The sequence below is a fragment of the Colius striatus genome, chromosome 1 (assembly GCF_028858725.1).
Source record: "Colius striatus isolate bColStr4 chromosome 1, bColStr4.1.hap1, whole genome shotgun sequence".
In the NCBI taxonomy this organism is placed as follows: Eukaryota; Metazoa; Chordata; class Aves; order Coliiformes; family Coliidae; genus Colius; species Colius striatus.
The window spans coordinates 170,546,880-170,564,459 of NC_084759.1; the positions used below are offsets into that span (position 1 = coordinate 170,546,880).

General features: G+C 43.0%; 1 protein-coding gene across 2 annotated transcripts; it reads right to left on the bottom strand.

The window, feature by feature from the left end:
* Nucleotides 1-440: 440 nt before the first annotated feature.
* Nucleotides 441-15,923, bottom strand: DYRK2 (dual specificity tyrosine phosphorylation regulated kinase 2). Of its 2 annotated transcripts, XM_062016595.1 has the most exons (3): nt 15,530-15,923; nt 14,598-14,734; nt 441-6,170 (listed from the first exon to the last, which is right to left on the bottom strand). In XM_062016595.1, exons 1-3 carry the CDS (start codon nt 15,582-15,584, stop codon nt 4,569-4,571), a joined length of 1,794 nt encoding a protein of 597 aa, XP_061872579.1. In that variant the 5' UTR covers nt 15,585-15,923; the 3' UTR covers nt 441-4,568. The 2 variants fall into 2 exon arrangements, with proteins under 2 accessions (XP_061872579.1, XP_061872588.1); XM_062016604.1 differs by lacking the exon at nt 14,598-14,734.
* Between the last annotated feature and the right edge of the window lie 1,657 nt (nt 15,924-17,580).

Sequence of the window (17,580 nt, forward strand, 5' to 3'; positions counted from 1 at the left end):
CAATCAAGTATTCCTTATAAATCAGATCTATTGTTATTTTTTAAAATACATTTTACAAGCTGCTAAAAAAAAGCCCAAAACAATTGAAACAACTGCACAGGCAAAATTCCTGCCAAAGACGTCTTCTCTCAAGTGTGAGGCAAATAAAAATAGAGAATATATATACTTTCTAAGTTCTGAGAATAACTCTAGAAACCTCAGGGCAAGAGCAGCCTTTGGGTAATATTCAAGGCTGTCAAGACACATAAAGCAGCAGCAAAGTCATTCCCCAGCAATGGTAATTACTATATAGAGATACCAGCAAGCACAGTGGGAGACAAAGGCACTGCTGGCATGGACTTCAGCTGGCTAGGAGAAGGTCTCTCTATGCTTAAGAAATGCCAACACTTCATGGACTATCTTTATGACCAGAAAAAAACCCAAACTACAGTGGAGAGAAGTAAAGTAGGACATAAAATTTTATTCTGAAATGATCTCTGGCCACAACAATAAAATGTAACAAATATTCACTAGAACAGTCTTAACTCCTGCCATCAGCTGTACAATACATACAGTATCATAAAACTGGCCACTAGGATTAAAACCCACTACAACATCTTTAATGTTAAGTGGCAACAGCAGCATCTCACAGAAAATTATACATACATATATACACAGTCCACATTCAGTCGTTTTTCACATGTTTTCAGTACACACAGTTGCAGCATATTACAGTCACGTGTCTAAGTCGTTGCCCAATAAAACCCCAAGCTACTGCTTAGACGTAATTGTAGCAGTTGAATTGAGTAATTACAATTTGTAGCAGAGATGTACAAGCCCCTAGAAACAATAATTCATCACAAATGTCATTGTATTTTAAATGCTACCATAGCATTGAACTGGGCAATATTCTAATCTTTGCTGACAGGAAAAATAGTTCTTTCAGTACTTATCACAAATATTATTGATGGAAAAAAATACTAAAAAATGGAGAGCATTAATTAATGCACCACCTTTCTTAAAGATTCTAATATTGCCCGATGCTACTTATTTCTAAAGTGTTCTCAACATTCCCATGAAGTCATTTAAAAGTGGCTTAAGTGCCTTGCACCCAAATTGTAAAAATCCCTGGCCATCTCTATAAGAGCCAGGCACATATAAAAGGAATGCACTTTGGTTCATACCAAATGCCCTGGGATTAAATCACACTATAAAACTAAAGAGTTTGAGGTAAATTTTTACAAATACAGTTGATTTCTGTCTAGTGTCACTATAACAAAAATTGACTTTAAAAAAAAAATCTGTTTGATGTTTAAGTACAACCAATGAGGAAGGGCCATCTTTAACCCCTTAATGAGACGTACTACAAGAACAGAGCGTCCTCTCCATCCCAGCAGTGTGATTGCCTTATTGTTTCTATTAAGGCCTCGATCAGCTACAGGATGTTTTAAGAGGGGTACAGCATCTAAAAATAGATTTCATCCCTACTCTCCAGTAATCAAAGGGTTAAAGAGGCCAAGACACATGCCCTACAACATGGCATTTGTAACAAAAGGCACATTGTTAACACCAAGGGCACAACCATCCTCTGTTGTTAATCTATACATCTTGCATCACTCTGTTGTTCCAATACACTTAAGCAGTAATGAACACTCCAGTGGTGCAAGAAACTGAGCCAAGTGAGACTGCAACCAAAGACAAGACAACACTGTGCTATTACTAAATCTGAAAATAGCTCAGACGTCCCCAGACAATGGTAACATGTGAGACTAAGCACTGTTTCCAAATCAGCTTCTATCAGTCTAATTATCAGAGCCCTTAGAATAAAATCACATCAATGCAAGAGGCAACGTCCTTTCCCTCCCCCCCCCTCCTTTTTTACAGGTATAAATAAGCTACAGCAAAAAGCAGCTACATCACTTCAAAACCTTGATGAAGCTGCTTCTTTAGTATAGAGGAAGTTCCACTGTATCTGGGTTAAAAAAATAGCTCTGCACACTATATTTTGGCCTTAAAGTTTCCGGTAGCATTTATGAAGAAGGTGGGATCATAAATGCGTTATTGGCATTAAGACCTGGTTACATGAAAAAGAAAATTAGTGGTTTTAGCCCATTAATGACCCACAAACGTTATGAATGTTTTCACCTTGAATTGCCACGAAAGGCAGGAACATGTCTCAGCGTCTCCTTTAAAATATTTCAAGAGAGGTGATTCTTCTTCCGCCCCTGACAAAAGTATCCCTATTTCTTCACTTTCGCAGGAAGAGTTAAGGTAGAAAGGAGTGGTAAAGCCAAGCAGGTGATGGAGGAAGTCAAGATTCCCAGTTACTGCAGACAAATACACAGTATTGTATTCCCACAGTCATGAGCCTCAGTTAATTTTATATGAATATTAATATATCTCTTTTGTGGACTTAAAATTTACTGACCATAACTTACTGGATATTCATATTCCAAAAGCCATTTTTCTTATCTCTGTTACTATATTTCAGTTTTAACATGATTTCACACATGTTTACATATTGCACTTACACACACTGTATAAAGTTGTGAACATTTAACACTAAATAATTTAATTCGACTAGAGGCAGGAAACCATCTTCTTCTAAAAAAAACGTAGGAAAAATGGTTGATTGATGCTCTAATTTTTACAGTTATCAATCAACAAATACCATCCTCTACTCAGAAATTATTTTTGGAGCTTCTTTAGGTGTTGACTTTTTGGCAAGAAGTTAAGCGATATGTTTCCTGAGAATTCTGTCATTTTGCATCTATATCCCTCCCCCAGTCTTACATTAAATTAAAAACAAACCAACCAACTAAGCAAACAAATGAAGCTGTAAGTGGTAAAGTAATGAAAGTGAAGGAGAACTTAACCGGAAACTTTCTTGGCCTCTCAGGGGACCATGCTTTAAGTATTTTTCGCAATTTGTACAGGTAACTCAGAAAAATCTCTGCATATACATGTTACTTAAAGTTATTGAGGTTTAATGTAATCTGTTCTAGTATGTCTTGGTCTAACATTCATAAAACCTTCTAGGTTATAGTCTACTTCGCTTAAATTCCCTTTTCATATGTTTTATTCATCTAACATACCACAGCCATTGTACGTGATGAAATACTGATCTTAGATCTCACACTGTTTGTGTTGAAAACATGCTACAACGCGTGAATATTTCTCTCATAAGTCTAGGCGTTATCCCTCAGTGAAGACCCTCTTTCTTCCATGAATGCAGTTAAAAGCAAAAACCAAAACCAAGCATCAGTGAACAGACACTGGAATAAATCTACACTTATCTCTTACTGTTTCTTCCAAGTTAATTTTCAGCTATAAATGATAAAGATTAACTCAACTTCTAACCATTCCATTTTCCTTTGATAATTCTCCCATACTAGAAAAAATCTAGGATGGTGTCTGCCAGTTGAACAGGTTTCCACTGAGGATGTTTCCAGCTACAGATGCGCTGTCTAAGGTGAAGTACTTTTCTACAGAAAGTAATGTAGTAGCATAGTCCTTGCCCCTACATGCAGATTTGATCTGAAGTGTAAATGTACCAAGGAGGTCACAGTCACTCAGACAAACATTGTCGGAAGAAATAAAAGCAACCTGTGAAATGCACATAGCATAACAATCTGGAAGTTACAGTAGAGAACTGACAGAACGAGTACTTCTGCCTGTGTGATTCAGCAAGATCAAGCTGCAAATTAAGAGAGAAAACAGGAGTGAGAGAGGGGAAAAAAAAAGTAAGAGAGAAGCCCAGTGTGAATGCTCAATGTTATATACCTGAAATGAAGTCCGGAATGTTTTGCTTTGCCAACTCACCAGTCACTTTCAGATTTAGAGGGACATACTTCCATCCTCATTCTTTCTGAGAACAGCCCGTTGCTCTCACTCTACCATATGGCATGCAAGGTTAGAGTCATTTTAGCCCTGGAAGTTCTTACTTTTTGCATGGTATTTAAATGCTCCTTTTAATTGAAAAAAAAACATTACTTTTGAACAGAGAAAGCATTCCATAGGAAGTGACTGCACCATTAGTGATACCACTACTTCCTCTGGGCTACCATATTGAAAATGACAATGTAGCATGCTATGGCTTCACTTCAAATTACAAGTTTACAGGTGCTCAACTGTGTTTGAGTACTCTCCCTGGAGCCCAGTGAGTGTTTGCAGAATCACAACCCACATCCATCAAATTCAAAAAGTAGTGTCTTATCTACTCTGGGTGAAACCTAATATGAATCATGGAAGAGAAAGGTTAATACCTTTGAGACCACGCTGCAATGCATGACAGTCATGTTGTAACCAGTGGCCTGCCACTGATGTTTATTACTGTGTCACCCTAGTTACAGTAAGGCTAATTGTACTGTAGAAGACAAACATTTTAAAAAATAAGTATAAAAACTTAAAGCATTGTCCCCGTGTTTTTATAAAAACAAAATCAACGTTTCTTACATTTAAAATGAGTGCTGAAAGATATAAATGAAGTTATTGAGCAAATAAAAATGTTTATCTGAGCTACTCTTTCATACAAATAAGGCTCAGCCACAACGTATCTCTTGTATTAACAGCATTGGGTTTTTTCAAACTCAGCTAACAAGTTTTGGCAACACTGTTCTTTGCTGAATATTCCCATTGGCATCTGTCATCTGTGCCAAATTAGTCCTCAGTTTTGAAGCTGAGCTTGAAGTCGGAGGTAACTTGGAAATCGACGTTATAGCACCAGTGCTCTCTGCAATTCTCTTCGCCGAGGCCTTTTCCCCAGTCGGAGGCTTTGGCAATCGTCTCCTTAGCCAGGGATGCCGCAAAGCCTGGCTGGGTGTCATGCGGATAGCAGGATCCCACTCTAAACATTGTTTTAAGAAGTCAAGGAACAGGGGATCATCACATCCCTTTAATGCGTTGCCCCATTCTCTGCTCTCCGGTGGGCCACGTAATTTTCCCCTCCGAGAGCGTCCACCGTTAAGTATTACAGAGCCATCAGACAAGGTTGTGATGCTGCAATAGCGGGGATAACCCTTAGAGCTCACGAAGTTTTTGGCTCGCTTGGATGAATCTAAGAGTTTTGGAGAAGGCATGCCCAATAGCTCAATCATACAAGCCAGCTGGTCTCCTTCATCTTCTCCAGGTAAAAGTGGGTAACCAGTGAGAAGCTCTGCTAGAATACAGCCCAAGCTCCACATGTCTATTGGCATCCCATAACGAGCACCAAGGATGACTTCGGGTGCACGGTAAAAACGTGACTGAATGTACGTGTAGACACGCTGATGCTCATAACAACTTGAGCCAAAGTCAATCACTTTAATACCACTTCTACCTTGCTGCTTCAACAGAATGTTCTCAGGTTTAAGGTCACAGTGGATGATTCTGTTTTTGTGCAAAGCATCCAAGCACTGCAAAATCGAGTGGGCAAACTTGCGGACCAAAGGCAGGCTAAAGCCCTGAAACTTGTTTTTCTTTATTAATTCATAGAGGTTCATGCTCAGCAATTCAAACGTCATGCAGATATGGCTGCGGAATGTGAAGTTTTCCAACATGTGAATAACATTCATGTTGTTATCCTTATCTTGTTTCCGGAGGTGCTCCAGGATCTTAATTTCTTCCGCAGCCTGGCGGTGGAAACGTTTTTCATTCCTCACCATTTTTAGAGCCACATGCTGATGCATCTTGTGGTCGTAGGCCTTCACCACCTGCCCAAAGCTTCCTTTCCCTATAACTTTCAGGACTTCATACCTGTATGCAATATGATCATGGGGTACTTGTATGTAAGACCCTTGGTCATCATCATACCCGCAATTGTTTGAACCACCAATCACACCTTGCCGCTTCTTTGCATTTGGACCCAAGAAGTATATTTCAGGGTAGCTAAAAATCTCGTGATGTTCAAAAGCTGTTAATTTTTGCATGTATTGCTTCATTGCCTGCTCTGGTGTCATAACGGAGGCTTTCACCTTCCCTGTTCCATCCGTAGCTTTTAAAGAGCTGGAGCTCCCTTGACGTCTGTGAGCACTCTCCGTCTGTCTGTCCTGAACCACTGGCAATCCAGATTTGCCTAGAGTTGTAAGTCCATTTGGCTGTGTCGTCAGAACCGTCCTCTTGTTACTATTATCTTCGAACAGCTGCTGAACCTGGATTTGTCCGTGGCTACCAACAAGGAGGTGCTCATTCATCGTGTGCTTACTGCCTCCAACCTAAAATTGAAAATAAATATGTACCCAGTTAAAAAGCCTGAATGCTACGCTTCACCATTCATTTCGCAACCTGCTATCCTGCCTAAATCAACTCAGAACTAATTACTTTCTTAGAAGTCAGTTGTCTACAGATAATCTGAACAATACTGCATATATACTGTCATACTGCTACATCCTATTCAATTTGCTAGACCCTTGTTTCTCAGTTGCCACTTTCATGACATGATTGCAACAAAATCACAGGTGTGCTACCACGGTAAGAGCTCCTCCGGTGAATCTTCAAGGCAACAATCCTGTAACATCAGGAAGTATGTTTGAGGGACATGAGACTTTACAGAACATGGTAGCAGTTTTATTGATACTGGTGATCAATATATAGTGCGTGCTAGAACTTACACAGCTAAGTTCTCTGAGAGACCTCTTCTCAGAAACCAAGTCTGCTGTACACCAAAAGCTCTGGATACAATTTTGAGCAATAAGGTACGCGCTGTGACATGCACAAAGGAGAAAAGAACTTGCACATTTCTGAAGTTCAAGAGACACCATTTACTGCTTACAGTTGAGACAGTCACTATTCAACAGAACATTCAGATCAATGAAGCACTAGCATATCCTTTAGCACTACCCCAAACCACTCTTATCATAACTTTTAACCAAAATCAGATTTGAGGCCTGATGCAAGATATGAGTGGGAAAAAAAAATCTCTGCCTTCAAGACCATACCACTAACTTCTTTTAAAGGAATGGGAAAAATGATTATCTGATTTTAGAAATCACATTCTTTCTTGACAGTTTCCACAAGGCAATAAACAACAGCATTCAGCATTTGCAAACAAAGAAGCACCGGCAGTACTAGTGTGTGAAAACAACTATTGCTCAAATCTGATATTTTTAAGGAGCAACAAGGAATTTACAAGCATATACTTGCCACAAAAATAGTTGTCCTTAGAACTCCTCATTTGCTCTAAAGTAGAGGATAATTAGTTTGGCTTCTGTCTGTTCTTATACAAACGTGGGAAGAATTCCCTGCTGTCGCTCCAGCTGATTCACCAGTCTTCATATTCATGCCAAATTACTAACCAAAAGTTCACTGATACTGTCAGACAGATGATCAAGCCAGGGCTGAAAGCACTTTTAATCTGAAACTTATTTTTACTACGCAGCTAAGGGTAACACATTCCCTGTTCACTTAAGGTTGCTGAAATGAAATCAGAAAATAACAGTTGTGTGCTGTGATATGAGGCAGTGAAATCTGTGCTGCAACGACAGAATTGCTTCCTAATGAGAAAACCAGGACATGCAACACAGACTCCTGCATACTTTGTGCTTCTGTAAGGGTATCACTCTGGTAGAGCAGAAGCATGTTTTTGTAAATTCAGTAACTTGTTCCCAAGGAGTAGCCAGCTGTACACAAGCCTAACCTTTGGATAATCTTTTGAAATCTGCAGCACTGAAACTCACAACATTGAGAACAAGAGCTCTCGGGGATTGCTTTTGCTGAGTTCACTGCTTTTCCCATTCCCTTTTGACTCGCGTTGACTAACTGGTCCATTTCATCACTGCAGTTTGACTGTGTATGTTTATTTGCAAAACAATTTGGGTTCATAGTATGAAATTTGATCCATTTCATAAACAGTGTTACCTCACAACTGCAATTCAGAGCAAAGATGTCTGTAAAATTTAAGATTTACAGTGAAGATTTACAGTATAATAACATTCATTCCCTTCCTAGTTTGATGTCACAAAAGCATCAGGAGTGAAGTCTTAAAGGGGACTTAACAGGCCTATCATGCCAGAAGGAATTCCTTCAGGTCAAGTTTGAAGTGTACTGCAGTATCAGTTTGCTAAAGGTTGCCCCAGCCCTCTATATAAACACCAGTTACTGAAAAAAAAACCCCAACAAAATTCATCCCCAAGAGCTGCTAAATAATGCACCTCAAAAGAACCAGATGTAGTTGATGTGTCAGAGTGAAGCTCAGCACAGGCAGTATCACAGAACTGCCTAAGTAAAAAATGCACAATGAAGCAGCACAGTAACTGTACAGATTATAAACACTCAGGCTAGGAAATTCCAGGTATGAACATTTCTTCTGTGGCACTGGTTGAACAACAAAGCAAAATGCAGCTAGACAAACCAGGCGTAGACAATCCTAATGTACAGACAATGAGGAAGAAAGAGCATAGTGGAAAAAAACATCTTTGAGAATCTCTTAACCAGAGCACTCATTGCAATAGTTCACATATTCTCTTTTTTTTCCCCACTTCAGTCACCTATTTCCAGACTCAACTATTTTCTGCCCTTCCCAAGCACTTCTTGCTTCAATAAATGTAGTGGGGAATTCTTCAAACTTCAGTTATTTGCTTTGCAACAGGGCTTGGAAAAAACCCAAATATTTATCCACTCTCAAGAGGAACTAAAGAGTTCTTTTTCCTAAAAGCATGTTTGTAAACACATTCTAAAGTGTAAACCATGTAACTCTGCTTCCTGCACCTTCAGGCAGCCTCATGGTTTCTCTTGCTGCTCACAGGTTGCGTATTGTTTTTCCCCAAGCTGCAGCATAAAATCACCAGCATTATCCCCACTTCACCTCAAATCAAAAGTGACCGGTTTGGCCAGTTTCAGTCAGCTGCTGCTTGGGAATGCAAATACAGATTCAGACAGTAGCACAGGTTTTCTTAGTGGAAGAAAACACACCAAGCTGGCATAGGATCTATTCCAAAAGCTGTGCAGAAGAAGAGGGATCACTTTTCCTTCAAAACCCAAAAAGGAATTCTAGAGCTATCAAGACACATCCCAACCACAAAGTCAGTATGAAAAACGGACTTTCCTCTTATCAGAGTACTGCCTGCACCAGGTTCACCACCTCTTTTTCTATTTCCAACCCAGATGAAGGCTGGATTCTCACCAGCCCTTTGCTCTGCCTATCTACTTCTGGCTACCAGGTGACTGAGCTTCCTGTCAAGTTCAGGCTTGCCCTGCCTACAAGCTCCACAAGCTTCACCACTGATGCTGGTAAGTTGCCTGAACCACAACTAATGGGCCTGGGAAACTACAAAAGTCAACAGCTGCCTTAGCCCAGTACCAAACCATTCACAGTACAAAGAAGCTCCATCAGTCTTTCATCCAATGCCATAAGCCTGAGAGGTTTATAATGCATCTCTTTTTTGCTTCTGCAGATGGAGTTGAAAATTCCAAAATCGACAACCTATACAGTGGATAACCTGCATGCACTTCTGCATCTTACTATATACTCTGCTGCCCGTGCTTAGACCCATCTACATCTTCAAAGGTTTACACTTTTAACAGCACATATCTTCAAAAACTTCCTGATGTATGTTATTTTTCCATAAAACATTGAAATAAAAAGTGAGCTTGAACTCAAAGAACTAATCTTCCTGAATTTCTGGCAACATCAATTACAAAACAGCAAATGTTACATTGGGTTTTCTTCCTCTCTCGGTAGTTTTTCATAATTCAAAAATTGCTGCTACAATTGTGCTTTACCTTTGGTTTGTTCAGTTTATGGAAGTTGATGGCTATGCTGAAAACCTCCTTTTCAAAGGACAGGCACCAGGCAAAACAAAAACAACAACACCCACACTTTTTTGGGGGTGGGTGGGAGTGTTTGGGGGTTTAATTTTGTTTGGTTTGTTTTCACAAATAAGTTTAAGGACAGAAGCAGAACAGTAACTCAATATGCTTAGACTACAGACCTGTAATAACACAGAAGTAGCGTAACTGAGTTCACCTTGCTAACAAGAAGACAACTGATTGACTACTCCTTTGCAGTAACACTCAAGACAATGGAATAGGGTCTGCTTCAAGACCTTCTATAAGACTGCAACGATGGGACTAAACACCACAGGAGGACAGAACTCTTCTTAACTCTGTCATCCAAAAACATTAAGACATTATGTAGTTGTACCATATTCCATCTTTGTAAAAGTCATCTGGTGTGATATTAGCATCCTATAAAATTATCCAAGACAGGAACATGCTTGAGCTACATATTATTTTATTTTCCCAGGAAGATTTTGATGTCAATCAGAATTTAAAAAGGTTTATAAAATTAACCTTAATAATGAAGCAATCACAATGGTCTGCTTAAATAGTGCACAGGAATGACGTCTTGATCCGCTATTACATTGCATAGATGAGGACAAGGGAGAAACAGTGTTCTAAAGTAGTAACTTTAATTTAAAGAATGTTACCCTATATATTCATTTCTTTACGATATTTTTGGACATGCCAGCTTCAGTCCTACTGTGCCTGATATCCTAGAGGCATAAGGCATCACGTGTGACACGCTTCACTGCCTATTTCATTGACTACAGCCTGAGAAAATGTACAAAAGGCCTTTTTTTCTTGATAAACGAATTCAATGGCATTCCCTTGTTCAGAACTAAAAATAGCTGCTAATTAGCATGATAACAATAATGCAGGATTATCATAATGGTTTTATTATGAGTATGGGTTTTATACACTGAAAAAGACTAAGCCCTTGTCTTAAAGAGCTTGTGGCTCAACCAGAGCTGTAGAAAAACCATAGCATTTAGATTTTTTGCTGCTATCTGGTCCCTATAAGCTTATTTTTTGAAAAGTTAACTTTGACTCTATATATTGGCACAGACAGAACTATGCATCAGGAGTGATACTGACTCATAAACTTTTTTTCCTTCTGTCAGGACGATGCAGGTGCAGTCACTCCAAACATTTCTGGGACCCACTGTGTGCATTACACACGTTGAAACCTTCCAAAAAGTGCACACTAAATTGAACCCTTCAGGTAAGCTGAAGTGTACACATACACTGTCATCAACTGTGCCCAAATTTCAGAGCCCTCCCATAAAAAAAGTACATATAACTTCATCCTCTCCCTAGACACAAGTTTTATGTGCAAGGAGAAGAAACACCTAAAGAAATCTAGATAAAGCAAGGTCCAGGTCATGACTGTATCATTATTTCCACTCAAAAGTGACAGCATTTCTGTGGCAAATTACATGAAAACACAACAACAGGAAGGTTTTTCTTTGGTTTTACCTGCTTTAAAGCAGCCACCCTCAATACAAATTTGTGGCATGGACCCATCAAATCTCTGGGGGAATGGAATCATTGTTCCATTGTAACATAAATGAATTTTTAAAAAACATAAATTAATTTTAACATCAAGACTGAATGACCAATGCAGAAGTATATGGACTGACTTTCACAGCTGGAGGTGAAAGAAAGCAGGCTTGTTATAGGGATCATCTTAGAGCCCTAGAGAGGGATGGAACAGGGAAGGCACTATAAAATGGGTGTTGTTACAATACTAGACAGGAGGAGAAAAAGAATAAGACTGCTTTACTGCAAGAGAAACAGGAAGAGTGCAGAATGCAGGGATGCGTGCCAAACAAGAAAGAACAGAGACGGAGGCAGGCAGAAGACAGGGACAAGAGTCTGGGAGAGGGACTCACAGGCGGGTGGGGACTCACACAAGCAAAGCAGCAGGCAAGCAAGGTAATCTCTACTGCAGCACATCAAGTGGATGAAAGAACACCATAATGAACAAGGAGAGACTGAAGAGGAAAAGGTTGCAATCATCAAGGCAAGAACTTGAGGCTTCAAAAGAGAAAGCAATGACTTTGGAGAGGAAAATTAAGAGGACAAGAGGTTGGAAATGAGCTCACGTTTTCCACCATGAGCCAAAAAGATGGATGGAAGCTGACACTAATAAGCCTGGGATGAAATCATCATTTTTTTTAAAAAATAAAACAAAACCTTTCCCCAGCACAATACACAACAGCCTCCTTAGCAACAAAGGTTGCTGTGATTGCAGAGACTGCAGCCAAAACCTCTGCTCTGTTACATGAAGCCTGTGTAAACCAGCATCTTCCCCGCTTCTACCCATGCTGCTATATTCTAACAAACAATGAAACTTCACTTTGAAAGGAAAAGACCAGTTTCAGTAGAGGCTAGATCACACAGCTCACTAGTGCAATATGACAGGTAGTGCATTTCTTTTCTGAAATAGAAGAAAAAAACTTTTTAGCTTAAACAAAAACCTCACTATCTTCAATCTCAGTCTCTCTTCACAACTATCTTATATACAATCTACAGGCTTACATCCAACCAGTGTCAAGTTCAATCCATTTAAGCAAACTGTCTGAAAGGCTGAAACACAAACAGAAATTCTCTTCAATGTTTAGCTATTACATAAGTCATATAGATACAACAGGGCTGAAAACAGAATGAGCAAATGAACACAAAGAAGGAAAATTGTTTAAGAAAAGTGAAAAGCTCTACTTCAAATAAGTCTGATTGGAGGAAGTAGTGAGATGCAAAACCAATGGTTTCAATCAGTCAGTGTCAGTTGAGGTCAGTAGACCTGAAGTTTATATAAAGATCACATCACAGACATAGCTTTTTTTTTTTTTAGGTTTAAATTCAGCATTCTGATGTCACATCTGATCCTTACCACAAAAAAGTTATGTTAGCCAACCACAAAACAACCACCTACAAAATTCAGAAAGGCACTCCAAGTTATTTCTGTAATAGTCCCCAAGGCTAAATACTGTAGAGTAGGCTCTGTATAACAAAGGAAAGGCAGAGTTTGCAACACTCAGGATCTAGAGGGACATGAAACACAGCAATTATAATGCTTGACCATCCCTATGTGCTTCCAAAAGTATTTCATCTCTGTGTATATATATAGACACACATGTATATACACTATATATAAACATGCATACATGCACAATGTTTTATGTATAAAAATACTTGAAAAATAGAAATGTAACACCTGAACATCCCTTACATGCCTTCAAAAAGACTTCATCTTTATATATGTATATATGACACTATATATAATACACATACACACATACAAATATATACATACATATGTATACAAATACTAAAGTTCTGTACTTCCAAACTTAGTAAGTAGTTCCAGATATACAGCTGGACAACCATGCTTTCATAAATTCTAAATTGTCTAGGCTCTGCTACACGGCAGGCCCTGTTATTTGGGGACCCATCTGTATGCACAGTTTCATGATCAGTACCCAGCCCATTTGTTCCTTTTCTGGTTTTAGAAAATAATAATAGCAGTAGTAGTAGTAGTAGTAGTAATAATAATAATAATAATAATAATAATAATAACAACAACAACCTGCTTCCTCAACTCTAAATAAATCAACACTTAACTGGTACATGAATATGAAAAAATTGGCCTGTGATACCCATAACAATTCAGATATATACCCTAGCTACCTAAATATACAATGGTGTTGATCTCAAGTATGCAGCTCCACACTGAATTTGCACAGGATTCATCAGTCCTTTTGAGAATATCCCACATAGATTGTTAGGAGTTTAAGCCAATTCTAGAAATAGATTTGAATAAGACGCTTTCACCCCTGAAGCTACATAAAAGTCACTGAAACGCTTAATATCTAAATGCATAGTTTCACCTTCCACGAGCTCACAATCACATTACCACTTAAGGCTCTGCCATATGTTTATGAAGATAGTATGTGAGCATCCATGAAAAACTCATTAATTCTAATAAAAGTATACCATCAATGCCTTTCAGAAATCTCTCATAATTTAAAAGGAAATGTATGCAATAAAAATTTCAGATATTTAGTGTTAACACAACAGCATATAGACTCTCCGTCATGCCTTCAGGACAGAGATACCCTCTCTCATCCATATATAGTGGCATATTTGGGAAGTTTCATTCCTAGTAGATTAAATAGGAGTGGGAGTAATGTGAGATATCACAGAACCAGAAAATAACATCCTTTTCATGCCATCAGTGCTTATTTCTTTAGGTAAACGACTGCAGCAATAAAGTCTGATTCATCCAATCATTGTTCCCGAGTACAGCGATAGCTATTTCTAGGGAAGACTGCTATCGGCCTGAGTACCTCGGACATATAAGGGGAGCACAGCCTTCTTTTTTCACCATGTTTCATGTGACGCCTTAATCACAGTGACTAACCTCATTGCCAAAATACTGTCATGTCAAAAATGCATTTACCAGAACAGCTCCTCTATGTGAGTGTGGAAGATCGAATTTGTCACTGAAAACGAGACACAAAACCAGACTGAAGAGGGCCCAGTCGGGGGGGGGGGGGGGGGGGAGAAAGCTGCTTCTCAGTGCAGTCACAAGGTCCCAGCCTCACAACAAACATGCACATTTTACCGAAGTCTGCAGAAATTCAATGCACTTTGCTCGAGCGCCAAGCGCCTCGTTAGGCGGGACGGGGCACCCGCGTGGGCAGGGACCCTGCCCGCTCCCGCGTGCCCGCGGAGGCTTGGCCCCGCCGCGGGGGCCACCCGGCGAAAGGAGAGCGGCTGCGCGGCAAGCCCCCGGGGCCTGACGCCCCTTCCCGCCCCCCGCTCCTCTCCCCGGCCCCCCACCCCGTGCCCGGGCTCACCGTGTGCGAGGCGTTGCTGGCCCTGAGCGGCGGCAATGCGAGGGGCGACGGCGGGTCGGTCCCAGCTCCTGCCCGAGATACCCCAGCTCCTGCGCCCGGGGAAGACTGCAGCGGGCGGCCGCTGTCCCCTGCCCTGCCTGCGGAAAGCAGAGGGGTGAGCGCGGAGGGGAGCGGCGGCCCTTTCGGCAATGCGGCCGTCGGGGACGGGGGAAGGTGGGGCGGCGGCGGCCCCGGCGCTTCGCCGGCACCGCCGCCCGTCTTGCTTCAGGCAGGAGCCATTAAAAGCTAATCACCGCCGCGGCGCACACACGCACCGATCTGGCTAATAGCGCGGGCGGGCCGTGTTCGCCCGGCTAAACCCTTCATCCGAGATTAACCCGCCACCGACGGGCGCCGAACAGGGAGAACAAGCCGCTCTGCCCCGCACACGCCTCGGGGCTGGACTGCCGCCCGATCCCCCTCCCGCCGCCCCCCGCCTTCCCCCGAGCCGTCTGGCCCGGCGAGATCCCGGCGCCGCCACGGACCCGCCAGAGTTCCCGAGTCTGCAGCGGGAAGCGAAGACGAGCACCGCTGCACCCCGTGAAACGCGGCGGCTCCGCCAGACGCTGCCATTCCAAATTCTTCCCGGGTTGTTTTTCTAAGCGATTTATGGTTTGGTTTTTTTTTTTTTCGCCTTCCTCGAGGCGAACTTGCCACCCGCACGACAACAGCACGCCGGAGCCGAACACGCACCACCTCCCGCGGCCCCGGCCCCCCGAGCTCGGATGCCGAGAGGCGGGCGGATCATTGTTCCGACCCCGCGGCCCCTCTGCGGCGGCAGCTGCTGGGGCCGCGGCGGGGCTGCCGAGCCTCGCTGCTCTGCACGGCGCGGCCCAGCCCAGCCCAGCGCGGCAGGGGCGGCGCGGAGGCGATCGCGGCGGCCCTCTCCTTACCGGCTGGGTAGGCAGAGCCAGCGGCGGCGCTCGCTGAGGGTTTTCTGGTTAACATGGCCGCTGGAGAGGAGGGAGAGGAAAAGGCATGTCAGGGTTGCTCTCCTCCGCTGCTCCCCGGGCTCTCCGGTCGGCGGCTGCCTCTCTTCTCCGATCAGCTACACCCAGACCCAGACACGTCCTCCGCCGCATCCCCCTGGCCCGGGGCCGGCCGGACAGACCCTCCAACGGCCCGCCGTCGCCTCCCACCGCAACAGCCGCAGCAGCCGCAGCAGCAGCCGCGCCGCCGCCGCAGCCCCCGGCCCAAGCTCATCACCTCCCCCGCCCCCGCCTCGGTCGCCCCGGTCCCCTCGCGCGGAGGAGGGGGCAGCAGAAGGCGGCCGGACAGGGCCCTCCTCCTAGCGCGGCGGAGCGGCGACAAACAGCGCACTGGCGGGGCAGTCCCCGCCCCGTCGGCCACCTCCCTCCCGCCGGCCCTCTCTGTCGCCCCCTCCCCTCACGCTCCGCCCGCGGGCACCCACACGGTCCCTTAACGCCGGCTGCGTAGAGCTGCTTGGTTCTCCACATCTCCCGGGGGCCGGGCCCCGAGGCCGGCTCCGGGGCCGGTCCCGGCCGCCCAACCACCGCCGGGCGCCCAACGGCCGTTGGTCCCCCTCGGGGCCACAGCCATCTTGGCCAACGGCAGCCGCCCGCCCCGGTCTCCTCGCCCCGGCAGCGCCGGCGTGTGCGGCGGGGAGGGAGGGATGAGGCGGGGGGTGTGGGGCGGGGGTCAGCAGCTCCTCAGCCAGCGGGGAGGCACCTCTCTCAACCTGGAAGGACAAAGGTGGCACCGTGGCAGGAAGGATAAATAACTTGAACCGTGTCTTGGGATGAAAACTTGAAAAAAATGGCAGTGAGGGAAAAGAGATTTTTGGGATTGCCCAGGAATCACAAGTTCCTCAAGCTTGTTTCATGAGAGAAATGAGGGTATGGGGGAAGGAGGTGTTATTGTCCTCATTTCACAAACTGTACAACGTGCCTTGCAGAGTACAATGCTTTGAATTCCTAGTTTGACAGTTTGGCCGTCATTAAAGCCAAAAATAGATATCTCAGTATTTGCTTAGCTTGGGACAGCACTGAAATGAACTCTCCTGTCTACGCTCAAACCTTTTTGAAGTCTGTACAGACCATGCATATTTTCCTTTTTGAAACAGCTGGTAGATATGTACGCAGGCTGCCCTTCATCCCCATCCATATAAAAAGACTGAAAAACAACTCCCTTTTCCTGCACATATACACACACAAAAAAATCCATCTCTGCTGCCAGAGAGAAAGACTTTGCCTCTTCCAGTGCAACAGAAACATGCATAAACAAAGACATTTCCTGTACCAGTGCAAAGAAATAAACAATTTCCCTAACTCCTTCTGTCACACAGAGAAAACAATCCTACCTTCCCCGCCCACACCCACCTAATCTTTTCCCTTCTCTGTAAGGAAGCTTTGTCTTCCTCAATATCCCTCCAGATGTCCACAGACACTCCCAATGTCCCTTCCCTTTGGCTGCCAGGTGTATAAATGCTATTTTCTGATTAGTCTCAGTGTTTTCCCATCATTTTCACAAGCAGCTCACGCACATCAAATGTATCTGAATATCAAATGCTGTGGTAATATTAGTGCTCTTTGTGAGATACCTTAAATGTTTCATGAGTGGCAAGAAAAAGATATTTTTTTTCTAGGGAGACTACTAGGAGGGGAAGGGAGAAGAAGTCTTGTTCACATACAAGGTAGGTAAGAAAAACAACTCAATATCAATATTTTCGTAGGGCATGCAGTAATTCTTACATCATCTTTAATAATACATCTTCTCTGATTGTCAGAGTCACAGATGGCTTCACGCATATTCTGAGGTTACTTACACCATCAAGGTAAGAGAAAGCCCATTAAGTGTCCAATTTTGTCCCCTTTCCAGCCAGGTATACCATTCACAGTGTGCCTTCCACAGTCTGTTCAAACCATCTTGGACCGCTATGTATACTATGAAAAACTGAGTTAGTCTATCACATAGTAAACAGTCT

What these genes read in the sequence shown, in the direction of transcription:
- DYRK2 (XM_062016595.1), bottom strand. Translation starts at nt 15,584, where the DNA reads ATGTTAACCAGAAAACCCTCAGCGAGCGCCGCCGCTGGCTCTGCCTAC. An exon ending in TGGCTCTGCCTACCCAGCCG is followed by an intron (nt 14,735 to 15,529) that starts GTAAGGAGAGGG and finishes TGCTTTCCGCAG; the next exon opens with GCAGGGCAGGGGACAGCGGC. An exon ending in CCAGCAACGCCTCGCACACG is followed by an intron (nt 6,171 to 14,597) that starts GTGAGCCCGGGC and finishes TTTCAATTTTAG; the next exon opens with GTTGGAGGCAGTAAGCACAC.